At 51.3% G+C, this 26994-nt stretch overlaps 9 protein-coding genes across 9 annotated transcripts; 6 read left to right on the top strand and 3 right to left on the bottom strand.

Annotated features, from left to right (window-relative positions):
• Window positions 1-167: 167 nt before the first annotated feature.
• BDW70DRAFT_132602 (uncharacterized protein) lies at window positions 168-1932 on the top strand. Its single transcript, XM_073736192.1, has 3 exons — window positions 168-818; window positions 999-1170; window positions 1250-1932. Exons 1-3 carry the CDS (start codon window positions 808-810, stop codon window positions 1751-1753), a joined length of 687 nt encoding a protein of 228 aa, XP_073597785.1. The 5' UTR covers window positions 168-807; the 3' UTR covers window positions 1754-1932.
• A 160-nt stretch (window positions 1933-2092) lies between these two features.
• On the top strand, window positions 2093-3398 carry BDW70DRAFT_132603 (cytochrome b-c1 complex subunit 6 family protein). Its single transcript, XM_073736193.1, has 3 exons — window positions 2093-2508; window positions 2674-2796; window positions 2881-3398. Exons 1-3 carry the CDS (start codon window positions 2205-2207, stop codon window positions 2943-2945), a joined length of 492 nt encoding a protein of 163 aa, XP_073597786.1. The 5' UTR covers window positions 2093-2204; the 3' UTR covers window positions 2946-3398.
• A 67-nt stretch (window positions 3399-3465) lies between these two features.
• On the bottom strand, window positions 3466-5255 carry BDW70DRAFT_166408 (putative cell surface receptor/MFS transporter (FLVCR); the record flags this gene model as incomplete). Its single annotated transcript, XM_073741983.1, has 4 exons — window positions 3466-4464; window positions 4533-4881; window positions 4946-5058; window positions 5130-5255. The coding sequence occupies 4 exons, from the start codon at window positions 5253-5255 to the stop codon at window positions 3592-3594; spliced, it is 1461 nt and encodes a 486-aa protein (XP_073597787.1). The 3' UTR covers window positions 3466-3591.
• A 947-nt stretch (window positions 5256-6202) lies between these two features.
• Window positions 6203-9147, top strand: BDW70DRAFT_158219 (involucrin repeat protein; the record flags this gene model as incomplete). Its single annotated transcript, XM_073740480.1, has 3 exons — window positions 6203-6367; window positions 6431-8980; window positions 9037-9147. 3 exons carry the CDS (start codon window positions 6203-6205, stop codon window positions 9145-9147), a joined length of 2826 nt encoding a protein of 941 aa, XP_073597788.1.
• Window positions 9148-9716: 569 nt separating this feature from the next.
• Window positions 9717-11337, top strand: BDW70DRAFT_166414 (uncharacterized protein; the record flags this gene model as incomplete). The annotated part of the gene is made up of 1 exon (XM_073741984.1): window positions 9717-11337. One exon carries the CDS (start codon window positions 9717-9719, stop codon window positions 11199-11201), a length of 1485 nt encoding a protein of 494 aa, XP_073597789.1. The 3' UTR covers window positions 11202-11337.
• A 494-nt stretch (window positions 11338-11831) lies between these two features.
• Window positions 11832-14482, bottom strand: BDW70DRAFT_158221 (F-box and WD domain protein; the record flags this gene model as incomplete). The annotated part of the gene is made up of 2 exons (XM_073740481.1): window positions 11832-14179; window positions 14266-14482. The coding sequence occupies 2 exons, from the start codon at window positions 14480-14482 to the stop codon at window positions 11832-11834; spliced, it is 2565 nt and encodes an 854-aa protein (XP_073597790.1).
• A 1617-nt stretch (window positions 14483-16099) lies between these two features.
• BDW70DRAFT_19701 (Rho family guanine nucleotide exchange factor CDC24) lies at window positions 16100-19403 on the top strand. Its single transcript, XM_073743487.1, has 4 exons — window positions 16100-17305; window positions 17363-17611; window positions 17701-17887; window positions 17944-19403. Exons 1-4 carry the CDS (start codon window positions 16331-16333, stop codon window positions 19272-19274), a joined length of 2742 nt encoding a protein of 913 aa, XP_073597791.1. The 5' UTR covers window positions 16100-16330; the 3' UTR covers window positions 19275-19403.
• A 1158-nt stretch (window positions 19404-20561) lies between these two features.
• On the top strand, window positions 20562-24054 carry BDW70DRAFT_148839 (pyridoxal phosphate-dependent aminotransferase; the record flags this gene model as incomplete). The annotated part of the gene is made up of 4 exons (XM_073738921.1): window positions 20562-20643; window positions 20730-21491; window positions 21540-22082; window positions 22442-24054. 4 exons carry the CDS (start codon window positions 20562-20564, stop codon window positions 24052-24054), a joined length of 3000 nt encoding a protein of 999 aa, XP_073597792.1.
• Window positions 24055-24229: 175 nt separating this feature from the next.
• On the bottom strand, window positions 24230-26618 carry BDW70DRAFT_19715 (glycerol kinase). Its single transcript, XM_073743488.1, has 4 exons — window positions 26264-26618; window positions 25204-26198; window positions 24989-25155; window positions 24230-24928 (listed from the first exon to the last, which is right to left on the bottom strand). The coding sequence occupies exons 1-4, from the start codon at window positions 26536-26538 to the stop codon at window positions 24662-24664; spliced, it is 1704 nt and encodes a 567-aa protein (XP_073597793.1). The 5' UTR covers window positions 26539-26618; the 3' UTR covers window positions 24230-24661.
• Between the last annotated feature and the right edge of the window lie 376 nt (window positions 26619-26994).

Below are 26994 nucleotides of genomic sequence, written 5' to 3' on the forward strand. Positions count from 1 at the left end.
CGACAACGGAATGCGTCTGGGAGGGGTTAGGAGCTACTTCTAGAACCATGGAGAACATGAAAGAAGCTATCAATTTTATCAGAAAACTCTGAATCTATTGATCTTGAGATTGACCTCAAGGCGTCGTTCCAGCCATACAGAAATGCAAACAATAGAGCAGGCTACAGGAAGGCCTCTCCGAACCGAAGATCAAAATAAATCTTGCGGTGGTGAGACCTCTTCCGGTAAAGGTTGCATTCGGCCTAAACGATTAAAAGTCGACGTCGAAGAAGCACCCAGCTGTCTCGCGCATCGAGGCTTGTCAAAAGGGTAAAGCAAGAAAGGCGGCTCGAAGACCTCAGGAGTCGCTCGAGACAACTGTCAGAGGCTGGGAATGGGCAGGCTCTCTTAGAGGCTTGAGAGCCGTAATCAACCGTGCTGAGCTCGAAGTTGTCTTACTCTGTCCGTGCCCGGGTAATCGTTTATTTGCCTCAGGCTCTTAAACCGTTACGTATGCGTAAGTTTAAAGCGGCGGCTGGAGGACCGTGGGGGAATCATCACGATCGATAATCTAATAGCTCACGGAAGACATGTTCAGGTGCGAGAACAGGAGCAAGCCCAAGCGTTCAAGGCCAAAATCTTAGAAATCAGCCTAACGACCGGCCCGTCCCAGACCGTTACGCATCTCAACTTCATTAGCCCGTTCCATGTGTAATAAACGTTCTCTTTCCCCCGCTTAGCGTCTCTCATACTGCTGATATCCCATACGTCCAAAAGGTCTTTCGTTCCCTGGCCCAGGTACCAACTCTGAGGTATCATCTGCCAAAGATGTCGATCAAGTATGTGGATGAGCCCCACTTAATTACTCGATAACCTTCAGACTCCTTCGTCCCTTAAATGCATTCGGCGACGCCGTAACTCTGGCTTGCTTCTTATCACTATCATGCTGCTGATGCGATCACCTACTCGTCATTTTATACTACCCGACTTGGCTAGCACCATTCTAATCGATGATCTAGTTGGGTGATGCTCAATGAGCGCAGAGGCTTTGTTCACCTGCCGAACGAACGATTGCTATACACCAGTCCCCCTCGAACAGGCTTCGCCTTACAACCACCCCCTTCATACACTGGCAAAGACAAGCTATCACTACAAAGCAGTTCTGGTCAAATCTTTCTCACAAACCAGCGGGTAATTCTCCTTCCATTCTGCTCATCTTTTTTTTTTTTTTCTTTATTTGGCTAGAATGTGCCTTTTGACAAACTTCCAGGTAATCTATATTCCAGCCCAACGGGTAGATGAACTAGAATCATTTTCAGCCCCTCTGCTCAATCTGCATGATTCTCACGTTTCTTCACCCTTCTTCGGACCCAATGTATGGAATGCCGTTGTTCAACCGGTACCTGGCGGCGGAATTCCCCCGTCGCTGGTTGCGGTACATTTGAAAGTGACTTTCAAAGAAGGGGGTGCGTTTGATTTTCACAACCAATTTGAGAGGATTAAAGAACGACTCCAACAAGCCGTCGAAATATCCCGTGAAAGTGGCCGAGGCGCCGGAGATATCAACATGGCCGGCGTTCATCTAGAAGAACTGCCCGCTTATTCTGGTCCCCAGAGCTACTCAACTGAGGACAACCATAGTAACCGAGCGGTATCTCGCCATAATACTTCAGAGACCAATACCGAGCCTCAGGAGCCGCCCCCCGGTTATGAAGAAGTGCAGCAGCAGAGCGTCGCGAACGAGCTCGAGGAACGATTGCGCCGAGCGAGCTGAACTGAAAGACAACAGCGCAACAATGGAGGTCCAGTCTGCTTGTCCCCAATCTGAGTAACAATCTCTACTTTGCTTTCTTTTGAAACTTGTGGGCCTTGTTGAGCGCATTAGCGGCAAAACGAGCACGTGTCTTATTTTTACCAGTGGTTTTCAATGCAAACAGTACAGGATGATAGAAATGATAATCATACAGTCAGTATATTTAATTGTACTAGAAGAGCGTCCAACGATGTCTGTCGTTGCGATGTTCTAAGCGGGCAAAGCAACAGCCAATCACGTGTGTGGTAATTGCCGTTCGCCGGTGGCCGGGGTGTTCCGATTTTCCCTGGACGGGTGAACAGACACCAGCTTCGTGAAAACCACCAAACCTCATCAACCTCGCTCATCCCCCACTCACCCGTCACGCCAGACCTTCCAGTCTCATCAATTGACCTCCGCAAGACGGTTCAGGATGGGTCTCACCGATTTTTTTTCCGATGTCATCTCCTCCCTAGGCTTCCCCGAGGCCCACGCTGAGGCTCCCGCCGAGACCACTGAGGAGTCCAGCGCCCCCGAGGAGGTGAAGGACGACGCGCCCGCCGAGGAGAGCACCGAGAAGAGCGAGGACTCTGCCGCTGAGGATACCCCCGAGGAGAGTTCCGAGGAGGAGGAGAAGGGTGAGGAACCTGAGGCTGAGGCCGAGGAGGAAGAAGAGGAGGAGGAAGAGGAAGAGGAGGAGGAGGAGCCCGAGGACGTCAAGCCTAAGCTGGAAGAGGGTGAGTATTTACATAAGATATCTTCTTGCTTGTTCTCTCACGGTTGCGGGATTACTGGTCATCGCTTGGCTTGGTGACGCCATAAAACCGGGCTTCTATGAACCATTGTGCCCAAACGATTGGTATATTCTGAAAATTTCAGTCTGCTGACGATGTATCTTCTAGAATGTGCCAACTCCCCTCAGTGCGCTCCCTACAAGCACCACTACGACGAGTGCGTTGAGCGCGTGACCGCGCAGCAGGAGGACGCGGACTACAAGGGCCCCAAGGAAGACTGCGTCGAGGAGTGTAAGTGCACCAGCTCCAGGAGCTCTACCTAAGGCGACCAACTACCCTTCTTCAACCGCAACTAACTTACACTCAAAAATTTAGTCTTCCACCTCGCCCACTGTGCCACCCAGTGCGCTGCTCCCAAGCTCTGGAAGGCCCTCAAATAGAGGAGACGATGCTAAAATAATTCCCGATTCTTGGTTTCCTGCCGGATCAATGAGACCCAGCCAAGCAAGTCAACGATATGATTCGGAACGCTACGAAAGAAAACAAAAGCCAGCAGTCGTGTACTGCGCCTGAATTGGGATACTGCATCACTTCCTTGTCGAATTTACGCTTAGAGGATTAAAGGATGATATGAACTTGTCCTTCAATGTATTGTGTGTATGTACAGATAGCTGGTCTCCGCCTTTTTCATATCACCTTGTGTTTTAGATGAATGCTACTTTTCTCTAGACTTTACGTCTTTGGGTACTTGTCCTTGGCTTGAGACAATTTGGAATGAGCTGCATAAATTTCAGATATTTTGGTCTTGATACAAACTTTAGAAACGGTCCTCATTAAGGAATCCGCCCAGTGACGCCTTGGTAGCCGACATACTTTCCCCATACCGCCAAACCAACGCAATCTATGCAAAGCAATAATAATTCGTGAAAGCGTCTGAATTTGACTGGCTAAACTAAATTGAATTGAGAAGTGACACAATCATTTCGAAAAAGCTAGGCCGATACAGAATACGTCGTTACCATATTCAGAGGACTTGACGAAAGGAGGGAAAAATGCAAGAAGACCGAACATTGTGATTAAGCGTTATTATTTCTTTCCCCACGGTATCTTCAAGCTGAGACCGAATGTCGATTTTCCGGACTCCGCCGCTGAACCTCCGCCAGCCACTCCGGCCCCAGCAGCGCTACGGACGCCTTCTACTTGCTGCGCCTGCACCTCATCCATGTTCACGCCTCTATCGAAATCAAGCCGCCGCCTTCTAACATCACGCCCAAAGAGCCCAATGCATATCGGGAACGGCGCAGCCACACAGGCAATCACCGCAGAAAAAATAAGCGCATTGCGCATATTCAGTGGTGGGTGGGCGTCATCCCCCGCCTTGAGCGCATCCTGGACGAGAATAAACACCGCGCCGAGCAATTGACCTGCAGTCCAGCAAATTGTACTTCCAATCTCAGGCGAGAAAGGGTACGTAATTTCGACAAGATACTCGAGCACTACGGGGAGGAGGCCAAAGGAGGAGGCGCCTAGGATGGCCATTATGGCGTACGATGGGCCAATGCCTGCCGGGCTGGATGGTGCAAAGATGAGGGCGATGTACGCGACTGCGACGATGGGAACCAGGATACGGATTGTGCCGAGGTAGTGCTTGTAGTGGTCGGTGAGAGGGGAAAGGATAGCTGAGGAGATGAGGCCGACTATGATGAGGACGCCACCTGCGATGCCGGCTTCTGTCTCGGAGAAGTTGTAAGGGGAAAGGATTTGATTCAGGAGGGAGGAAACGCTATTGAAGAAACCGACGTAGATGCCAAAAGGTATCAGGACAAGCCAGAACTCCAGGGTCCGGATGAGCTGCTTGATGGCTGGGACGAGGGGTGTTTTGCTTGCGGCAGAGGATGCGCTGGGTGGTGTTGGGGGCTTTGCGGGAATGAAAAATGATGGAATGGATGCGACTGTTGCCTTTTATTTCCCACTCTGTCAATTCATACTGCTTTGTTTTGAATGTAAAATATGCGGGATATGCTTACCATGATCGAGATGTATAAGACCATGTCCGGAACCTCATCTGGCTCGCTCGCCCAGAACGAGTTGATCAATTGGCCCAGCGCAGCACCGAGTGGGTTAGCCAATGTGGCTACAGCCGTCGCACTGGTTCGTCCACGGTCTGAAAACCAGAGGTCGCTATATCTGGTTGGAGCACTGAGGCAGAACGGTTGGGCCAGACCGATTAGGATCTGGCCAAACATGGTCACCCCAAAAATGCCCCCATTTGCTTTGGCCCCTGCAAAACGAATCCAATTACCCACCAGGAGAAGAGACGAGGTAACAATTATGGCCGGTTTGGGGCCGCCTTTGTTGAGGGTGACTATAACAATGCTAGATAGGCACACGTGATCAGCGCATTTACGAGAACCGACTAGAGCAGCAAGAGGACACTCACGGACTCGCTACGCAGAAAGCGAACAAGTAGCCGGTACTCAGCCAGTTAATGGCGCTCTCAGACACGTCAAAATATCTGGCAGCGGTTGTCGAGACGGCAGAGAAGGTTAACCACTACCGGGCGAGAGTCAGTCACTTGTCTATACAACCCCTCCACGGAAGGCCGGTACGGGCGGGCAACGTACATCCCAACTAACAATGATGTTCAGCAAGACAAGCTGCGCTAAGCCCCAGAATCTCCGCTTATAGACCCGGTAAGCAGGACCTGATGGTGGAAGCTCGATTGTTGTTTCATGTTCATCAGAGCCCATCCTGAGGGTGTGACACTACAGATCGAAGGGAGGTTGATCCAGTGAAGATTGGATATAACATCCCAGCCGCGGGCCTCAATAAAATATATCACATTTTGGACCCCGGTCGGCGATAGGAAAGCTAGACTAGGGTCTGTTTCGCTTTGAGACCATTTTCTATCCTGGCCCGAGGTTGGCTGCGTTTCACGTTCGATCAGATGTTCGTCACAGTTCGTGGGCTTCTCCGCATTGGCATTCCTGTGCCCCTTCTCATCAAATTCCGCAAATTTAGGCTCTAGCTTCTGTGGGGAATAAGAAGCTTGAAGTAGATCAAGTTTAGGTTAATGGTCTGCACATGTGCAAGAATACTCTGTATCCCCAAGTAAGGGCTCGCCTCCACACTTTTCGATGTTATCATTGCCAGGGGCACGCGCTTTATCTCAAGCCTGGAGAGCCTAACAGATCACCAATTCTCAGCCATGCATATAGCCGACGCTTATCCTGATAGCATCTAGCATAAACAAAAGACCAGGATAGTGCAGAGTACGCAGTACATAATCGGTCGGCTCTTGGTTTATCAATGAGGGAACTCCAGAGAATCTGATTGATCTCTTTGTTCCGTTCCTGAACGGCTTGGCCAGCCGCCCTGAGGCATTGCAGATCTTCTCGTGACTGGCGCCATTCTGGACTCTCCGTTCCTTCAACTCAGCTCAACTGTGCGACTGCGCCTCTTTTAGCAATTTGTGCCCTTAGCCAGCCTTGCCTTCTTCCTATCTATATACCCTGTTCACGCTTTAACTCATATCACAGCTGCTTCTCCCGGTGCATCTTCGTTGGACGAGTCCAACCCCGTTCCCCTGGCGGTAAAACCGGAGGCCTTCGAGAATAATGTATAGTGCCTGTTAGACCAAGTCTCTTTTAACGCTCCTTTTCTGAACGAACTCACGACCCCTCGTCCTTTGGACACGATGAACGGCTTCGATTTTCGGTCTAGTCAGTCGTCTTATGGCGACCCGAGGCACTTCTCGGCCGCCTCATACGGCGCCTCCCAACCGCCGCCAACCAAAGTTCTCCTGGACGGCTACCGGGATGCTCTAGGTCCCGCTAATGCAGAGAAGTCGCTATACAACTCGGTACCAACGCAGGCTGCATGAATAACCCAAGAAAACAGCTAATTCTAGGCGTTTACTCTCCAGGCAAACCCTACGTCGCATCCTCGCCGATCTATCCCACCCAACGCAAACGATCCAGTAGCCATGTATCTATTGACCGAAACTGCCATGGGCGACAGCGTCAATTACGAGATCTTGTCAGTCGAGGAGGTCGAGGGATTGAAAAAGGAGCTGCGAGTACTCTCTAACCGTACGAATGCCGCTAAACGGAAACTGGTCCTGGAACTGAAACTTCGTGATGCGGCTATGTCGCTAAGCCGATTGCACCATAAGGAGGAACACAATGTTGATGGGTTAGGACGGACCGAGCCGAATTCCGATAAGACGAACGAGGAACTTGCACACATTAACCGCAAATGCGAGGAACTATCAATGGACATCTGGTACTCCGAGCGGAAAGTACAAGAGATACAGAAGAGGTTGCTGGAACACACTGCCGGTGTACTGCAGTTAACGCACAAAGGTTTGAAGAAGAATTCGAAAAACGGCATGCCGCATACACCCGAGAGCCTCTCCAGCAGCAATACGGTGGACGATTTCGATGACCGGAGCCTGTACAAAGCGTCGGACCCGCTGGATGGGCCAGAAACCTATGAGACGAGGGCACCACCTCCAGATAACCTAGCGCATGTTAACAGCATGCAAGAGACGGAGAGAAAGTTAGAGTCGATGAGTAGCAGACTGCGAGATATGCTACTGCAGCTGGAGCCGGACAGCGAGTTCAGCCAGATTCCCCAGCCATCTACCAGCGGCGACTCGTTCGAACCGTCAGCAATGGTCGATGCTCATCTGAGATACATCGAGAATGGAATCAGTGCACTCGGTTCTCTGCCCAAAGCCGATATGGCCAGCCAGAGTCTGGACACTGTTAGCGAACAGCAGTTAGTGGAGATACGCACGCAGTTACTTAGCATCATGGAAAATCCCGGATTACCTCGCGCTCAAACCCTACCGTCAGCTCCTGATCCAACTGATAGCGATCTTGCGAAGCATCTTACGTTCCTGAGCGTTGGGATTAATGGCTTAGAAAGTCGTGTTGAGAAATTGCTTGAGCAAAAGAGCATTCTCACAACCCAGATCCAACAGCAGCGCGAGCTTAACTCCAAGTCAGATGCAGAAAGGGACGCCAAGATTGCTGATTTGATCGAACAACTGGCCCACCTTCGTAAAGAGCTCGAACTTGCTGAACGTGAAGGCCAACAGTCGAAAGAAGATCACGACCTGACACTGAAGGAGCTTGAAGATGTGAGACGTGAGCTGCTAGAGTCCCGGGAGATGCATAGCAGCAGAGATCTTGGTAACTCCAAGAATGAAGCTCAACAACATGCAGAAGCCGAGATTGCTCGCCTTCAGAACGTAATCCAAGAAATTCAACAAGAGAAGGATGAACATTGCGAAGCTCATAGACGCGCTGAGGCCGAAATAGACCGTCTCCAAGCTGTTATTCATCAGATTCAACAAGAAAAAGATGAGCATCGTGAAGCTCATGAGCGTGCAGAAGCCGAAACCACACGCCTCCAGACAATAGTGGAGGAAGTCCAGCAAGAGAAGGATGAACACCATGAAGCTCATGGGCGTGCGGTAGCTGAAGTTACACGTCTACAGGATATCATCCAAAAGATTGAACAAGAGAAGGTTGAACGCCATGAAGCTGATGAGCGTGCTGAGGCTGAGATTGTATGCCTTCAGAATACCATTCAGGAAATCCAGCATGAGAAGGAGGAGCATCACGAAGCCCGTGTCCGTCTTGAGGGCGAGGTCGCCCGCTTACAGGGAGTGATTGGCCAGCTCCAGGAGTCTGCAGAGTCTCGTGAAAGCGCTGAGCAACAAGTCGCACAATTGGAGGAGACGATCCACCAAATCCGCCATGACGCAGACATTCGGATTAAGGAAGCAACCGACTTGCGTGCGCAAGCCGACGCGAAAATTGCACAACTGGAGGGTGCAATGAACGAAGTACGCGAGAGCCTGGAGTCCCAACTAAAAGAGGCAACTGAAGCGCGCAATAACGCAGAAGAGAATTCGACCCGCTTGCAGAAGGAATTAACAGAGCTGGAACGCGATGTTGTAAGGGCCCAGACAGAGCTGACTATGGTCAAAGCAGAGCTTGATGGTGCCTACGGAACACGTGCACAACGGGCTGCCGAAGCCGCCGCTGATCCCGCCCTTTTCCATGAACTCGACGAACTGAAGGCTCGAAACTTCGAAATGGCGGAGGAACTTGCAGCTCTTAAGGCTGGAAAGCCCGGAAGTGGCGATGTTCATAACCGCGTTGAGACACTCGAGAGAGAGCTACGTGAAACAGTAGACGATTATGAGGCTATGACCAAGGCAAGTATTGAGTTCGAGAAAGAACGCGAGAGGTTTGAGAGCATGATTGATAGCCTCCGTGATCGATGTGAACAGCTGGAGACCCAGCTCAATGAAGAACGGATTAGCTGGATGGGCGCCAACAACAGCGCTTCGTCCATGGGTCGCGACGGACCATACGAAACAACATCCACAATGGTGCTAAAGAACGAGTTCAAGAAAATGATGCGCGATACCCGTGCCGAGAACATGAAGATACTCAAGGTGAGCCGTTCTACCCTCCAGTATACCTCAATGAGACCACGCTGACGCAAGAACAGGCTGAGCAAGAAGAACGCAGGAAACTCGAGGCCATATTACGGAATCTCAAAAGGGAGCAAGCGAATCTCAGCGGCAAATCAAACCTCAGCCGGACTGTAACGGCGTCATGATGTCTGCAATTTCCTTCTGTTTCTTCTTCTCTACTTCTAGCTTTCACGTTTCGTCGAGGTTTCCTTGGCCGCTACCACGCAGCTTTTCAGCACCACGCTTGTCTTGAACAAATTGACCAAGCTCGATGGCGCGGTAAGCGACATCAAAGTGGGCCGTCTGGCAGGGCCTTGATTTTATTGCTGGTTCACGGTGAATATTCTACCATTCTCCGTATATATTCATGTTTTTTCTTCTACCTAATCACCTCATCACTCAAGTATGGGGGGTTTTTTTATTCTCGGTTTCTACTTGTCCGAGTCTGCACATATCACGCTTGACAAATATGTATCATAGATTTCGATCAGTTACGGCTGACTATCGACGTTGAATCGTACACTTCCTCTATTGCTCATATTCTGATACTTCGGCTCAATGGAGAAGGCGCGATGGAGGGTCTCATTTACTACCAAATGCCTTCAGAGAATAATGCCGGCCACCCGAGATCGCTCCCCCTCTGACTTTGTTTCCAAACGAATATTGCTTTATCCCGTGGACGCCCTCGCGCCCATCAACAATCTTTATTTATTCAATGGCTGCCCCAGGCAACCCAGAAACAACTGAAGAAGACCAGCGATACCCCCTTGCCGAACTGTTTCCCCCGAAGTATGATTCACCGTGCGCACGTTCAGTCTCGACTATCTTAGAGTCGAGCACTGCAGGCTCGATATACGATGCACTAAGGGCAACCACCGACAACGACAGCGAGACGGCGACCGGGGACCAAAGTGATGGTAGCCCACTTGAGCGCGTGGACACCAAAATGGCAGCGAGTGTTGCTACCTTTCACTCCGTCTCGCGGGCAAAAGGCCGCCAGTTTGGAGGCTCAGCGCCTGATCCTTCAGTATGCAGTCCAGATGAAATCAGCAGACCTCCCCGTGCTCATCTGGTGGCCGATAAACTGCGAACAGCAGGTGAGGAAGTGAAAGGATGGTCATTACCAGACCATCTCTCAGATTTCCACGAAAACAGCGAATCCAATCCTACGAATGGTCCTAGCGTCGCTCCTCATTCAGTGTGCACAGCGTCGTCCCCAAAATGGCCAGGAAATATCGAATCGCCTGTGAGCCCTACACTTCCGGAATATCCACCACCCGTTCGAGCACCCACGCCACCAGGCCTTCCAACTTTTGGCAGCGAGGAAGCTAGAACGTATGACTTTCGAATAGGGGCTCAGCATCCAGTTCCAAATCGTAGCGAGTCGTTGCTACGCAGACTGTTCCAACGGGTTCCTCCCACTCCCGCACCTTCCCTGGTTGATCGACAACCGCGTACTCGAGTTTTCGCCGAAGACGGCACTGCTGTTCTAGGAAGCTTCCCCCAACGGCAAAGCGGCCATGGTACGAATATACTGAAGGGAACAGATAGTCATCCATTTCATCAGGGGAACCTGCCTCTCTCTCAGTGCGACGGAGCAGGCACAGGACAAAACGACGCGGTATCTGAAGGGCCAGCCCCTCCTGATGCTTCCCCGTCGGACGACTACAGCACAGAAGACGAAGCCAACTTGCGCTGGTTGGAGAATATGACCCGATTACAAGCTCCCGAATCTTCAGCTCCACCTGGTGGTATGCTGAATTCCTCATTGCTAAATCAAGGTTCCCCTCCTAAGAGGGTTGAGTCTTATCAGACCTGCGTTTCTCGAGTACCAGAATCCACATGGCGATTCATCAGGCAGGGTCTTTCAAACCTTTCAGAGTCATTATACCTTGCACCGACACAGTCACAACCTGTTGCCAGAACCGATCCGCAAAGAACAAATACGGCTCAGACAAACAATCTCGAGACTGATCCACCGGATCTCTGGAAGCTTGTCAAAAAGCGAGCAAAGTCCACACTCTGTTGCTGCCGCGGATCAGAGGAGTCAGGAGAGCTCAATCCATCAGACGCTGCAAATACGGACACGACGATGAACACGACTACACAGGAGACATATGTAACTGCGCGTGGACAGAATTCTAACGAGTCTCAGCAGAATATGCCCAATCCTGCCTCTGGAGGTCCTGCTGGTCCATAAGCGTTTCAGATTTCCACTCTTTTAGAGAAAACGGGGTGCTCTATTGGGAATACGTGTCGCCTTATCTTTACCTACACTTATTCAAGGGCGCAGTTTGGCTAGAGCGAGATCATTGGAAAGGGGGCTTTGTACTTATAGAACATTAGACGAGAACTCTGGTTTCTTAGTCCCTTCATCGCTATACATATTTGCTATCAGGCGAAAACAATCAATAATCAACAGCGTTCATCTTCCCAAGTACAGATAGTCAATTTCAAGTTAGGGTGTGGTCTCCCCAATGCGCAAGATAGGGCCATTTTCCCGGTGAGCAAACGCTATGACTCCGATATCCAATGCATAATATCCAATGCATGAATAGAATATGACAGGTGGATGATAGAACAGCACGTACAAGGCTTGCAAACAAGGCCCATACATGAGAACCACAGAAACAACAGCGAATCTATGTAGGAGATGCAAGAACATGACAACCAGGGAGAAAAGAAAATTCATGATAGAATAACAGCAACCCTAAATATGAACACCATGATCATAGGAAACGACGAAAAAGGACAATGATGCAAGAATTAAAAGAGTACTATTATCTCGATTATTCCGCATAAACAAAACCCCACCCCAGCAAATCGGATGCTATAACCCCGTGAAAAACTGACAAGCCTGAGCAAGCTCTTCATCGTCGCCGACGAAATCCCACCCCACGATCCGCGGGTCCTGGCTCGCGCAGATGATCTTGCGGGCATCGAACTGGATCTTGAAGATTCGGCTTGTTGGTGTTGCGGCTTGGGCAAGTATCCGGGCGCGCGGGTGTGTATAGTAGTTGGCGGCAGCGAGCAGGTTGGTTAGGGGAGGACCTGGGGGTGGTGTTGGGCGGTGGGGTGGTTCTGCCTGTTGGGCCGCTGCTGAAGACGGAGGGTTTGATGTTGAGCTGCCTTGCTGAGTCCCTATGGCATTTGCTGCGAAAGTAGACGGTGTTGCGTGCGCATGGGTTAATGGGTCCTGACTCTGTGACACTAGTGCAGCTTGCTGGGCGAGAGCGAAGGCATTGCCAGGACCAGGCCGTGAGGATGATGGATGCGAGTGCGCGACGTACGCGGCATTAGCAGCCGCTTCAGCCTGCCGCAAATTCTGGCTCACAACCCACTGACCCTTCCTGTCCTTCTTCCAGATAATGATGGACTCGTCATACGAGCCGGAGACAATCCTCGCCCATTTACTCCCTCCTCCTCCTGGTGGGATAGAGGCGCCTAGTGCCTTAATGTCTCGTGGATTCCGGGATCCAGTTGTGTCTTGGATATAGCCGGCCCGTCTTAAGGCAGAGGGGCCCAGATCAACTGCTTCGCCCGATCTCTGGGCATTCCAGAATTCTCGGTCAACTGCTAGAGCTTCCAGCTTTAGTGCTTCTTCTGAGCCAGGCGGGTCGCCAAAGCCTGCTTGGACGGTTCTGACTAAGTCGGCGTGTCCACGTAGACAGGCAACCTCTGCGCGTGAGGCGTGGTCAAAGATCCGGATTGTGTTATCATTGCTCCCACTGACGACACGCTGGCTGTCAAATTGAACACACGCTATGCCCTTCTCGTGGCCCACAAATGTCTTCTTGCAAGCACCATTGCGGATATTCCAGATCTTGATCAATCGGTCCCCCGAGGCTGAGACAATCTCGTCATCATGTATCTGAATAGCATTGACAGCAGCGGTGTGACCCACCAGCGTCATTAGGAGGGAAAATGGCGCCAGAGTGCGGATATGGTTCTTGGCTATTTCAGCTTCGAGTACAGGAGAGGGTATCACGCTCGTGTCAACGATATATGACGGATATGAAACGCCCGAGCCCTGATGAACGCTAGGATAATCCTTGTCGGCCGGTGACAGGTTCTTCCGATTCCAAATCTTGATAAGTTTGTCTTTCGAACAGGTCACGAGATAACGATGATCAAATCGGAGGTTCAAGACCGAATCATCATGCGCAGGGGCGATCTCATGGATCTTCTCACCTGTCGAAAACCTCCAGACAATGACGTTCTTGTCGCTACTTCCAGATATGATAATGTCCTCGGACGGGCTCGGGTTAAATTGAAGGCACAAAACAGATTTCGTATGTCCAATCAGGGGGCGATGCCAGAGCCTTTTTGTGTTAAGATCCCAAACTCGGACAGTTTTATCTCGGCTGCCACTGACAAGCCATTTCCCGATGAACTGGATAGCATATACGCACTCCTGATGAGCTTCCTCCATATGCGCGGGGTGGGGAAGTTGAAAATTCGTGAATCGTCCTTTGGTCCAATTCTCCTCCAAGCGCCTGCGCTGTCGGAATAGGTAGGGCCAGTTGATTTTCGCCGTGCCGTTCGGCATTCGAAGGAGGAGAGGTGATTTGGAAGATTTTGGAAGTGCTTGCTCGGTGGCTTTCTGGTGAAGTATTTCCTGCGTAGGTTCTGCTCTGCACCTAGCCTCTTGCTCTTCAAGGGAGAAAAGCGTGCCCCGATCATCGGCCGCATCAGACATCAAATGGTCACCCTCCCTATCTGGCTTTGCAGGCCCGTCTTGGTCGAGTTCACGCGTACTTGATCCATTATCCTCCGACCCGTGGGTGCGGGAGTCAAGCCAGCCAGGTGGTACACGCTTCTTTAGTTTGGGCTCTCCTAGATCTGTATCCGCGTACCTTGAGCGTGATTTCCGTGACTGGGGTGAGGGGATCACTGAATTCTCCTGTTCAAATGCGCGGATCGCATCGATGTCGACACGCCACCCTTCACCGATATAAAGTTCTTTCCAGAGACGGGAGTCTAATATGCGATCTCTCCAGGCGCGCGAAGCCAAAGACGCTGTCATCAAAGTCTGGGGGTCGAGGTAGGAAAAGATCTCGGCGGTGATTTCCGGCGGCAGTCTGAGAACAGGGTCCATATGCAATAATGGCGATAAGCGCTCCACCACTCCAGCAATAGTAGAGGTGCGCAGAGTCCGTAGCAGACTATAGGCAATTTCTAAGGAGGAAAGTAGCTAATCGTGAGCTTCATATCGACCACTGGCCAGCTCACGACAGGCACGGAAAGGAGTGACTGTGGCTTACCGGCTCTTTCAGTCTCGCTATGAGCAAGAACCCAATCAGGAATGGACATCACATCGTCTGAGGGTATCCGCAAGAGCTCCTTGTCTGCCTGGCTTCGCGTATCGTCTGCATAGCCTTCATCCACCTTGAAGGGGGCGGACAAAGAGCGGGCGGTGAGGTCGGAAGGGAAGAGACGAAGAGGGATCGGGGCGTCCGACGCATCAGTATCTCTCGCCATGGGAATCCTTTCCATCAGGTTTTAATTTGATGCGATGATCAAACGGCCTCGTCTCTGTTCCTCCACGGTTTCCTCGATATCCCTCCCGCTCAGAGCCTCAGTTGAGCGCCAGCTTCTGCCTAAGGCGGTGGGTAATGATGCAGTCGTGCACCCCCCGGTCCGTTTCTGAATGCTGAGCACGCGAGTTCCCGAGGAAGCGATTGTTTCGGATATTCAAGGGGGAATGGTTGTGGTTGGAAGGCGATACGAGACGCGCAAGAATGAGGAAAAGAGTGCGAGGTGGATGCCCGCGCGGATGCTGAAGAGTTGGCACTCAGTTCCAGGTTTCCAGCCCATCAAAACAAACATTGCATTCCAGCATCATCACGATTCAAATCATCGACCTATCCTACTACTATTGAATGCTTAGGCATCTCGCCCTTGTGACACAACGCTGACTATCCAATTACTTTTACGAAAAAGAATTCGAAGCAGAGTGGCAGTGACTCAGCCTGAGAATCCTTGTGTGCTGTCATAGTCCCCGAGTCCCCGACTATATCTACCGGGTGGAAGGTTAACAAGAATAGGGGACAAAGCCCCTCCTCCATACTTGAGACTGTTCAGCCGGAGGTCAAGCAGATGTGCAGCACTATTACAGACTTCGTCTCCGGCCTGAAACTTTTAGGCTGGCCTGTTTGCAGTGCATGCCCCGCCAATGTTAACCTGAAGCGCATCCCTGCATGAGCTTCCCAAGTTAAGGTTCCTCCAGCGTTTCCTCTAGCAGCCGTTGACCCGGGACTCTAGCGCCTGAAACCGCAGCTTGGCTCCGCGCAGAATGCAGATTGTACGCTACTTTATAGACTGCACTGCAAAAGGTTGTCTCAATACGGAGTATTACTGAAGAGGCTACGGAGTTGGCCGTGAAGGTGATAAGCAGTGGAGGGGACTCCGTAGTAAGCGGGGATAGATCAACACCACGTCGAAAACACGTATACAAGATGCAAAGACGTTAGACAAATCAGACCGTCAACCATCTTGCCTCGTCAACGAAGTAGATTCTAGGTAGATGTATAGTTTCTGACCTTGTGTTATTACTGTACTCTCCCTCCGGTGTCCAACGTGAAATGCGATCTGACCCCTGATGCCTGGAATTTCAGGTTCACGATCTGTGCTCCCTTGGGGTCAAATCACTGCGACTTCTCGCCCGTCCCCATTCTCGTCTCTTCTTCTCAACCGCATCGCCCTGTCTATCATGATTTAATGTTCTGTGCGTCTTTACAGCCCAATCTACATTCTTTCCCCCTTTGTTCAATAGCAAGACGGATCTTCTGTCCTGAATTTCCGATCCCCCTCAGGGTTCCAGGCTCACTGCAGCGCCAAACCCCACACTTTCCCCTTCTCTCTTAGGGATCGCTTTCGATAATTCTCTCCCGGCCTTAAGCTGGCCAGCAAGGGTGAAACAAGGCTGTGACCAGATTTCTAATTGCATTTCTTGGTTCCGAGGTAACTATAGCCTTCTTCCAACCTACTTTCCTCTGTACCGTCGAGCTTAATCACTATTGTTGCTCAGTGCCGGTGACCACCACCATCGCCAGTGAGCACCGCTATCTCCACTCCCTTCCTTAGCTGCTCGCTTGCGCCATCCGTCCCGCATCGGTCCACTGGCTCAACGCGGCGGCGTTCTTCAGTAATCCATGCTTGACTTGACGACAACTATCGTACAACCTCCGCTGGCCGCCACTACTCCGTCTTTTTCTGTCCTTTCTTCGTCTGCTGCGCAGATTTGAACCACCCATACCCTATCGCTAGTCGATCAGCCGCCTCTCCCCCTCCTCCTCTTCCTAAAGGGCCCAGTCGGTGGACGTCGCAATGGCCGACACCGCTGGCCTTAACCCCGGCGGCCCCGTCGCCGAGGACAACATCATCAACCGCCGCGGCAATGAGGGTATCTATCAAAGCTGTGTCAACCTCAAAAAGCGACTCGCAGAAGTTCCCGGTTTCGAGCCGTACCTGCGAGAGATGGAAGAACAAGATTTGGCACAGGGGAACTCCGATCCCGTCGCTTCGCTCTGGAATTACCTCCGACATGGTTACCCCCTACTGGCCATCTACAACGCCTCCGATCCAGGCGCGCCCCTGGAAATTGACACCTCGAAGGTTCCCGAGGCCAGGCGTCCAAAGGCCGCCACTTTTAAATTCCTCCAGGCCGCCATCCAAGAAATGGCGTTTCCTCAGCAAGAATGCTTCCTCATCACAGACTTGTACGGCGAGAACACAATCGGCTTCACCAAGGTCATAAAGATGGTAAATCGGGTTCTGGACATCCTAGAGATTCAAGGCCAGCTGAAGAAACCGTCCGATACCGCCATGGCCGCGCCAGCAGCAGGAAGGAAGCTTACCAAACGAGAACACATCTTGAAGGAGTTACTGGAAACAGAGCGCGACTATGTTCACCATCTTCAGAACCTGCAAGCGCTCAAGAAGGAGTTGGAGGATACTGGAGCTCTCACCGGTGATGCTAGTCATCAAATATTCTTGAATTTGAACAACCTGCTTGATTTCTCCCAGCGGTTTCTCATCAGACTCGAACAACACTATGCGCGACCAGAAGAACAGCAAAATTGGGGTGAATTGTTTATCCAACACGAAGAAGCTTTTCGCCAGTACGAGCCGTTTATCGCAAACCAGATGCGCTGTGATAAGACCTGTCAGAAGGAATGGGACAAAATTCAGGCTGCGCCGCGCTCCCCTGATCTCCAGCAGATGGTCGCGCAACCTGCAACACTCAATGGTTTCTTCGTGAAGCCATTCCAGCGCTTGACCAAGTATCCTCTGATGCTTTCTGTTAGTATCTCTGAGTAGCTACTTTTATTTGGTTCGTTACTGATTATTCGTTACCAGGAACTGCGTAAGCAGATCGAGGACCCAGACCTTCAAGCCGATATTTCGCGCGCCATCGACTCTATCCAGTCCGTACTAGATGCCGCAAACGACGCCATTGATAAGGAGCAACTTGCCGCTGCATTCATTGAACTGGACGAACGTGTGGATGACTGGAAAGCCCTGAAGATTGAGACATTCGGTGAACTGCTTCGATTTGGCACATTCACGGTGATCAAGAACGACAACAATAAAGATTCAGAAAGAGAGGTGAGCAAATGTTTCACCCCACAGTCCGCCTTGCGATGACAGCTTGGATCTCTATATCGAAACACTTGCTAATATGTCCGCGATTACAGTACCACATCTATCTCTTTGAACGAATCCTGCTTTGCTGCAAGGACATAAACCCTAACAAGCAGAAATCAAGACTGGTTGGTGGTAGTAAAGATAAGCCGAATACCAGCAAGGGCAAGCCCCGGCTCGTGCTCAAAGGCCGCATCTACATGGCGAACGTCACCGATATCGTCTGGCTCCAAAAACCAGGTAAGCCGAAGATCATTACCAGTGCGAACCCCCTCATGGTAACAAATATCTGTTAGGCTCTTATCGCATTCAGATCTTCTGGAAAGGGGACCCTGGTGTGGTGGATAACTTCATTATCCGCTATCAGAATGAGGATACAATGCGTAAATGGTACAAGGATATCAATACACAACGGGAAATACAAGCGGAGCAACGCAGTGCCCGCAATACCGGCACATCCGATTCCGAATTTACCTACATGAAATCTTTGAGCAACATCCCCAACCCTTACCAGCAAGAATATGATGTTGAAGAGCAGTCCACGAAAGAAGCAGCCTTCTTCTCCGAATTTCCTATGAGTCGCAATGCTTCGAGTACAAGTCTTCGAACCCGATCTGCGACAGGTGGAAGTGGTAGCTCTGGTCCTCCACTTTCCACTAGCCGACCCCGTTACCCAGCAATGCCTGACTCGACTTTGTCAGTACACACACAGTTCCCTGGTGGAAGTATGTCGCCAGGAGAGAGAAACGGCAACTCATACTTCTCTCCTACCGAGTCCGCCAGGTCGAGCTCACAATCGGCTGGATACCCTTACAATCGCCAGCTAACCCCGGTCACCCCATGGGGCGACGACAATAACCGATACACAGCCCCTGCCCTTTCTCGCGCCACGTCTAGGGACGGTTCTAACTCGGGTTATTTTAATGGGGCACCACCAAATGGGCGGAGTGCTCAACGCCCGTCCCTGCCTCCAATGTCAGGTAGTAACCAATCATCGAACAGCGCGTCTCAGAGAATGCGTTCTGCGAGCAGCCCGGACATTCACCATCACAATCCTGAATCGCGTCGGTACATGGGTGCTCACACAATGCAAACAGTTGACAACGTGCCCGTCCCCCCTATTCCTGCTCATATGGCCAACATGAAGGCGCCCGTCAGTCGGAGCCAGAACAACTCCCCGACTAATCAACCTCTTCCAATTCGAACCAATACTTCTCACGCCTTTCATGAGCCTCAGTACTCCGATGGGCGAGCGGCCGCGCCTCTTTCAGATCAGCCAACTTCTCCATTAAGCCACGAACCCGAGGAGGAGCCGTTTATGCCAACCCAATTGAAGGCCAAAGTCAACTTTGACGAGAACTATGTAACACTGGTTATTTCCAGCAATATCGGATTCCGTACGCTTACCGACCGGGTTGACGCCAAACTCGCCAGATTTACCAACCGCTCAATTGGCAGCAAGACGGTCCGTTTACGTTACCAAGACGAGGACGGCGACTTTGTGACAATTGACAGCGACGAGGCCGTTCAACTCGCCTTCGTAGAATGGAAAGAACAGCATCGCGAGGAGCTTGCACGAGGTCAAGTCGGCGAGATTCAACTTTTCTGCCAACCGATCGAGAATTAGACCACGCCGTTTGCACCCATCTCTAATCCCCTCCTATCTCAGCTTCCGCTGAGATTGCTCTTCCGAGAAAGTTTCAAATGTGCCGAAACGGTGGAAGAGACATAGCCTTCGTTACCTCCTACTTAGCATTTCGCCCGCTCATTACTCCCAACTGGATTGGCTTGAGAATCTGTCCGAAGCTGCGCCTTCAACTCTCACAGCGTTCGGGAGAGAACTAATTGGAGGTCTGAAGTCATATCCATTTTTACGAACATTTGATGGATTTTTGGTTTCGATGTTTGACCATTTCCTTCCAAGGGATTCATGCCTATGATGATGTTTGTTTCATCTTGTTCCATCTAATTCCCATTTATTCGTGTTTGGCGGTCTGCCGCATTCCCAAGTCCACGGACTATGATTGCATGATGTATGTATAACGCTGCACGTTTTCCCGCAGATTTCCCAGATGAGGCGATGTATAGTGTTCTCGCATTGTTAGGGCTGGATCTTCTTCTTGTCGGCGGGCTGAAACTGCGGTGACTTTTGTTGATTTGACTACGGATTAGACTTGCTTATTGCATTTGAAGAGGTTCAGCTAAGATAATGAAAAGAAAAGTCAGATAAGTCGAATACTTCAGATGATTCGCTCCGTATAGATCCGTGACGTTGCAATTGAGGCGGACAGGCGGTGGAGAGAAAATTTGATTTATACTTTTCATGAGGCCAGCGCGCTCTCTGATTCGGCGCTGGTCTCAGCTTGAAGAAGCAAAAACGTGGCTTTCTAAAAATACCCAGTATTATGTGATGTTTTGGCGCAAAGAGAGACTTGAGAGACTGTATAATGTATATAAAGCTGAACTCCAGACAGGACCGACCTAGCATCCCATTCCTGGCGGACTCGGATACTCTCCGAGTCGGACGGGCCCAGCCGATCGGAAGGATCTTGACAAGGTTCTTGCTGCACGATCTGGGAAGGCTTAGATAGCACGAAGACGTGGTCAGGACTCAGGAGTCTCAGGAGACGGTCGCAATGAGGCATTTTCTGCTCCAGCTGGACGCCCAACGGGAAAAACTACTGGGCAATGCGGTCGATGCGCGATTAGAATTGAATAGACCTGATGCCCTGAGCTGTCCTTGTCCCTGACTCGGTTCTTCACTAAAGTGCTTGCTGTTCGTCTTATAAAAGCTGTCGCTTCTCTGAATATCCACTTTCTCTTCTCCAAGTTCTTCCTCAATTATTATTGCTCTCCTCGCCATCTCTTTAGACGATTTCAGCTCACCTTTCTGAGTTCTATATTTCATTCCGTCATGTCCTTCTCCGGACGCCGCGTGAGCATCCTGCGCCCCTCCAACCGACGCTTCTCGGTGGGCAAGGAGCTATCAAACAACGGTGCGTGTCTTGGCTTCTTTGCTTTTCCGAATTAATACACCAGAATGTCTATTTTACTCTTTTTCCAGACTAACACCCATCGCCAGAACTCCAGTCTGAAACCCATCGTCAATTTCGAACCGCCCACGAAGGTCACCGTCCCCATGCGGGCCTGGACGCGTCCCGCGCCTCTACCGGAGTTGTCTGGTGTACCGAACGTGCCTCTGAACACGGCTTCTTAGAAGACCCTTCGGGCTGGGCCAATCTCGGCCAGGGTGCTCCTGAAGCTGACGACGAGATCGAAGGCAGCTTTCCCCGTCCTGAAACCATCCCCATCACGTCTGCCGCTCGAGAATACGGCCCAACGGCCGGTATCAAGCCTCTTCGTGCCGCTGTCGCCCGCTTATACAATGAGCACTACCGCCAAGGCAAGGAGAGCCAATATACCTGGGAGAATGTGTGCATTGTCCCCGGTGGACGTGCGGGTTTGATCCGAATTGCGGCCATTTTGGGCAACTCATACCTCTCTTTCCCCATTCCCGACTACTCTGCGTACTCGGAAATGTTGAGTCTGTTCAAGAACATTGCTCCCATCCCGATGCCGCTCGCCCAGGAAGATCACTACCACATCCATCCTGATAAGATCGCGGAGGAAATTGCTCGTGGAACGTCGGTCATCCTGACTTCTAACCCGCGTAACCCTACCGGACACTTTATCTCCGGCGACGAGTTGGCCCACATTCAGGACATCTGTCGAGATCGCGCTACTCTCATCCTTGACGAGTTCTATGGCGGTTACAACTATACCACCGACTGTGACGGGACGACCATCAGCGGTGCCGCGAATGTCGTTGACGTGAACAAAGATGGTATGATGGCCCCGTCTGGCAGGCTTTGAGAGATACTGACGAAGATAGACGTCCTCCTTATCGACGGTCTCACAAAACGTTTCCGCCTACCGGGCTGGCGTATCGCTTGGGTTGTCGGGCCCAAGGAATTCATCGACGCCCTGGGCTCCGCAGGCTCTTACCTCGACGGTGGCGCCAACGTTCCCTTCCAAGAAGCGGCCATCCCCATGCTCGAGCCGTCCCTCGTACATCAGGAGATGAAGGCCCTGCAAAGCCACTTCCGCGAGAAACGCGATTTCGTCCTCAAGCGTCTTCGCGAGATCGGCTTCCGCATCCAGGACGTCCCGCAAGCAACCTTCTACATATGGCTCGACCTGACCTCGCTTGACCCGCCGCTCCCCAAAGAAGCCAACATATCCGATGGTCTGAACTTCTTCAACGCTCTTCTTAGCGAGAAGGTCATTGTCGTGCCAGGAATCTTCTTCGACTTGAACCCGGCAAAGAGACGTGACCTGTTCGACAGTCCTTGCCATCACTTTGTCCGCTTAAGTTACGGCCCGAAATTGGAGGTTCTTAAGATGGGTCTTGATGGTATTGAGCGGGTTATCCGTCGTGCTAGGGGGGAGCACTATGAACCTACAGCAATGGACGAGCAGGCTATCGAGGATTAGTGCATTTTCATTACATTGTGATAGGTTATAGATGGTAGGCATTTTTATTTCTAGAGATTATCCTTATTTTATACTCCGATTGCAATAAACTATAAGTCACGTGCTAGCCACCGCCGCAATCAAGCCGTCCGCATCTCCGTCATCCTTAACTAGGTCGACGACGCAAGAAGCGTCGCATCAACGGAATGACATCCCATGCACAATGAAACTCACCCTCTTCAGTTCCAGATGAGATGTAAGGAACCAAAACAACTGAAATGCTACCATCACGATCAAATGCACTCCCAAACTCAAATCTAGCGACTCGCATTCGCAACGGCACCACCATCACACGCCTCCTAAATTACACAGTCTTCACCCTCCTTTCTATAATCCTTCTGTGTCTGATCCTCCTGACCCCCGCCGACGCGATTTACCAATGCTACGTGACGCACCGCCTCACAAACATCTTCATCATAACAGGCGGGTACGTCGTGACATTCTTGCTTGCGGTTCTGATCTACGCGACGCGCATCTACACGAATCGTAGCGTTTTAGGAGGGATCCCTAAAGCCTGGATACCAGTCGAGAAGGAGGATGTGAGCAAAAGTGTGCGGCGGCTTGTTGTTGAGGGGTTAGGAAGGAGCGCACTTATTGCCAGGGGGGCAAGGCCGAGGAATCTAGGTCGCGGTAGCGGTGCAAATGGGCCAAGAGATGTGGATGGGGACGGACAGGCTTTCGCGGACTCTGGCGCAGGCGACAATGAGGAAAGAGAAGGCTTACTTAGGGGATTCGACTACGATGTTGACCCCGTGAACCCGCCGTGGGGAGTCATCGAACATCCAGGATGGTCAGCGCCGGAGTCATCGTTATCGGCATCTGCGCCGGATCAGGGAACGTCAGATGGAGACGCGCAGACATATACACCAAGCCTATGCTACCGCACCGTCGTCCGCGAACTGCCCCATCTCATCGAAGCGAAAGCCGTTTCCCTTGCGCCTCCCGATCCAGTCTTGACAGTCCATCCTTCATATCAGAGTCAGACAGGTGAAGGTGATGAAGCGTCCCGCATTCCAGATACTCGCATCGTCGCCATCCTCCGGCGCCCCGGCACAATGTCCCTTCGCAAATACATCAACCACCTAATTTCGCTCTCAATCCTTCACCCGCCAGAGACAGGATTGGAATTTCTGGCCTTATACGAGCGTGCTCGGTTCTCCGGAAAGGAGCTATACGAAGACGAGTTCCGCGAGCTGATGGGTGTTTTTGCGGATGTCTTAAGGGGCATGCGGTTTGATCAGGAGCAACACCGGCTGTTACTGGACATGCATGACTACAACGAGGATGGTGACTTGGGGAATTCGAGGCGGAACACAAGCGCATATGAACACTCCCTCTTTGGCTCGAAAACTGAGTCAGTAATTGGGCCGTCAGACGAAGAGGGCGAGACGACCGAGACGGACACACTTGGGTCTGTGAATATCAATATCGATTCGCCCCGTCGCCGTCGCCAGCCCCAGTCTCGCTCTGGCACTCGTTCTCATCCGGTTCATGGGGATGACCATACGTACAACTATACGAGCGGGCATTCGAATCTCGAGCCCGCTTCGCGGCCACCTCCAGGTCAGAGTCGCAGTCTGAGTCAGAGTCTAATTGATTTTGACGCCGGCGATGTATCGGAAAATGCAATATACTGGCCCCGCGCGGGCGCCAGAACCCCCTCAACGCATTCGGCGCATTCGCTGCACCCGGACCGGTCGAATGGCTCTGGTTCGGGCGTGGACGCGGGATCGGGAATGAGTCTACGCTCGGCATCCCGGTCGGGTTCTGCGTCCGGGAGTGCGAGTGTGAGTCTGAGTGGCGGGAGCGTGATTCGGCTGGCTGATGCGCGGACGGAGAGCGTTTCAGGCTTGCCGTATGTTCTTGGGAGATAGGGTTCAGGAAACCCATCCTGTGGCATAGCTCTAGACTTGTTGTTTGCTGTATAATAAAGATACCCATTTCTTAGTATTATTTTCGCGCTATAGATAATGAAATCAAGAAGCCGACTGTTTTGAGGCTTCGAGCAATGGCTCGCGATAATGCTACTTTGCGGCAAGAAGATACTCGTTCCAGATTATAGTTTTTTATTTATCCTTTATGTACCTATCTAATGTATAATTCATGTCTCGGAGGGATGGGGAAGAAATCCATCAATCCGGAAGAAGTCAGGTCTGCCAGTCAAGGCAGGCAAAAAGCAAGTATCTTATCCCCCAAAAACCATGTTCTAACCGAACCAAGTAAAACAGTGGAAAAGGAAAAGGTAAGAGAAAAAACGAATAGACAACGCTCAATCGTAAGAATCATGCGAATATACAGAGAAGCGGGAGAAGTGTCATGTCGGCTCAACTCGGCTCTTGAATCGTTTGTTGAAAGGACGAGCTTGGAGAGGTACAACGCAGGCGATGTAAAGGCGGTCGAGCTTATTGGAAGATGTCCATTCACCGGCTCGACGGGATGTATCATTATAGAAACAGGGAATGAAAGAGGAGAGACAATCGTCTAGTCGTCGTCACCTCCCATCTCCTTGGTGTCCACCCAACCGCGAGACATCTCGACGGCTTTCGTCCACTGCTTATACATCTTCTGGCTTTGTTCGCGGGAGATTGCGGGGGTGAACGTGGTTCGGTTGGCGCGGTTCATGTTTTTAAGTTCGTCAAATTCCTTCCAGATATCGATGGCGAAGCCGGCAGCTATTGCTGCGCCCAGCGCTGTCGTCTCATGCATGGCCGGTCGTTCGACGGGAATTTGAATGATGTCTGCCTGGGTCTGAGGCAAAGAAGTTAGCTTATCTTATATTGATAGCACGAAAATGAGTTCGCAACTCACCTGCATGCAGATATCCGAGTTGCTCATTCCTCCGTCGACGGCGAGCTGAGAGAGCGAGTGCCCACTGTCCATCTCCATGGCGTCGAGAATGGCCTTGGTTTGGAAGCAGGCTGCTTCCATAGTCGCGCGTGCGATATGACCACGTTGGGTATGTTGCGTGATTCCAACTGAACCTGGTCAGTCACAGCCGAAGAAGTATTTGAGGATATACTAACAAATTGTTCCCTTGGCGTCATCAATCCAGTACGGCGCAAAGAGACCACTGAAGGCTGTGACGAAGACACACCCTCCGTTGTCTGGAACCATTGCTGCCAAGTCACTCACTTTACGTGAGTCTCGGAAAAAGCCCATATTGTTCATGAGGAATGAAACACCACTACCAGCGACGGCCACACTTCCTTCAAGTGCATACACGGGTTTTCGGTTCTTTCCTAGTTGAAACCCAACAGTACCGAGCAAACCGTGCTTCGAAATAACCGGTTTCTCGCCAACGTTGTACAGGAGGAAGCATCCAGTACCATAGGTATTCTTCGCCATGCCCGGAGTAAACGCACAGTGGCCAACAAGCGCCGCAGACTGATCTCCAAGGTCGCTAGTGATCGGAACTCCTTCTAAGGGGCCTGACCGTACATATCCGAAACCCTCAGGGTCAGAGGATGGAAGAATCTTGGGCAGCCGAATCTTTTTCGGGTCCAACCCGAAGAAGTCCAGAAGTCGCTTATCGTAATCGAGCGTTTCGAGGTTCATCAACATGGTTCTAGAGGCATTGGTCACATCCGTTACGTGGTGGCGACCCTCTAGACCACCGTTCAGGTTGTAGATGAGCCATGAGTCGACAGTACCAAAAGCAAGTCGTCCTTCCTCGTACGCCTGTTTTACGGCCTCGTTGTTGCGGAGTAGCCAGACCAATGAGACAGATGAAGGATATGTGGATAGTGGCAGACCGCAAATATCCTTCAGTTCATCGGCGCCTTTTTGTGCTTTCAATTCTCGAACAAGGGCTTTTGTTCGGGTATCGGGCCAAGCAATCGAGGGACACAAAGGTTCACCAGTTTCCCAATCCCAGCAGAGGACTGTCTCACGTTGGCTAGTGAGACCGATTGCTTCAATATCTGACTTAGAATGACCAAGGGCGAGGAATGTTTTCATGGCCTCTTCAATACATGTGTAGACGGAATCTACCATCTCATAGGGATCTTGTTCGTGCCATCTAAGCGAGGGAAAGAGACGTTAGCAAGCAAAATGGCAGGCGAGTCGGAACCATGAGAGTTATACCCTGAATGCTCGTGGAGTTGGCGGTATTCCGCCTGGTATTTGGCAACGGGATTGCCCACGCAGTCGAAAATAATGAACCGCGTACTCGTAGTACCCTGGTCAATGGCACCAATGAAGCGATCCTTCAAGTCGTCTTGCCGACGCTCCTCATCCTGCAACAACGACCGTTCGCCGTCAATTGATTGGCGGGCATGGATGCGGACTTGATGATGCTGTTCTTCGTTGGCCTCGATCTCGGCGTCGAGCTCAGACATGTCAAAAGGGTTCTTGCGCATGGTTGCTGTGATAATTCTCGTGAAATCGACGAGGGGAACGAGGAGGAGTGGAGAGGTGGAGGTGGGACAAAAAACCGACAGATAGAACGATTACGTTCCCGAATCGACAGTAGTTACAACAGAGCGGAGAGTTGAGCAGGCAGGAATTGGCAGGAATTGAGCTACGGTTTGGAAAGGACAAGTGAGGTTTTGACAAGACGTAGGAGAGGAGAGGAGGGGAGAGTAGGCGAGAAAGGTAGAGAAGAGGCCAAGATGAACGCAATGCGGATGGTGACGTAGGCAGAGAAGAACTGGGAGACTGTGGGGAGCCCGCAACCTGGTTCAACGACACCCTGAGTGATTCGGGGAGCAAAAGTGGCGACGAGGATCAAGCAGTCAATCGATGACAACAGAGACAACAGTGACAACAGGCAGCAAGCAAGAACGGCTGAAGAGAATAAATCGGAGAGTCGTGGG

This window comes from Aspergillus foveolatus, assembly GCF_047715535.1.
Source record: "Aspergillus foveolatus strain CBS 279.81 unplaced genomic scaffold BDW70scaffold_13, whole genome shotgun sequence".
Taxonomy (NCBI): domain Eukaryota; kingdom Fungi; phylum Ascomycota; class Eurotiomycetes; order Eurotiales; family Aspergillaceae; genus Aspergillus; species Aspergillus foveolatus.

Bases quoted from the DNA above. Each gene is read 5' to 3' on its own strand.
- BDW70DRAFT_132603 (XM_073736193.1), top strand. From the start codon at position 2,205: ATGGGTCTCACCGATTTTTTTTCCGATGTCATCTCCTCCCTAGGCTTC. The intron at 2,509-2,673 runs GTGAGTATTTAC...TGTATCTTCTAG, and splicing joins CAAGCCTAAGCTGGAAGAGG to AATGTGCCAACTCCCCTCAG. The intron at 2,797-2,880 runs GTAAGTGCACCA...TCAAAAATTTAG, and splicing joins GGAAGACTGCGTCGAGGAGT to TCTTCCACCTCGCCCACTGT.
- BDW70DRAFT_132602 (XM_073736192.1), top strand. The intron at 1,171-1,249 runs GTAATTCTCCTT...ACAAACTTCCAG, and splicing joins TCTTTCTCACAAACCAGCGG to GTAATCTATATTCCAGCCCA.
- BDW70DRAFT_19715 (XM_073743488.1), bottom strand. From the start codon at position 26,538: ATGCGCAAGAACCCTTTTGACATGTCTGAGCTCGACGCCGAGATCGAG. The intron at 26,199-26,263 runs GTATAACTCTCA...TCCCTCGCTTAG, and splicing joins CAACTCCACGAGCATTCAGG to ATGGCACGAACAAGATCCCT. The intron at 25,156-25,203 runs GTTAGTATATCC...GACCAGGTTCAG, and splicing joins TGACGCCAAGGGAACAATTT to TTGGAATCACGCAACATACC.
- BDW70DRAFT_19701 (XM_073743487.1), top strand. From the start codon at position 16,331: ATGGCCGACACCGCTGGCCTTAACCCCGGCGGCCCCGTCGCCGAGGAC. The intron at 17,306-17,362 runs GTTAGTATCTCT...ATTCGTTACCAG, and splicing joins AGTATCCTCTGATGCTTTCT to GAACTGCGTAAGCAGATCGA. The intron at 17,612-17,700 runs GTGAGCAAATGT...CCGCGATTACAG, and splicing joins ATAAAGATTCAGAAAGAGAG to TACCACATCTATCTCTTTGA.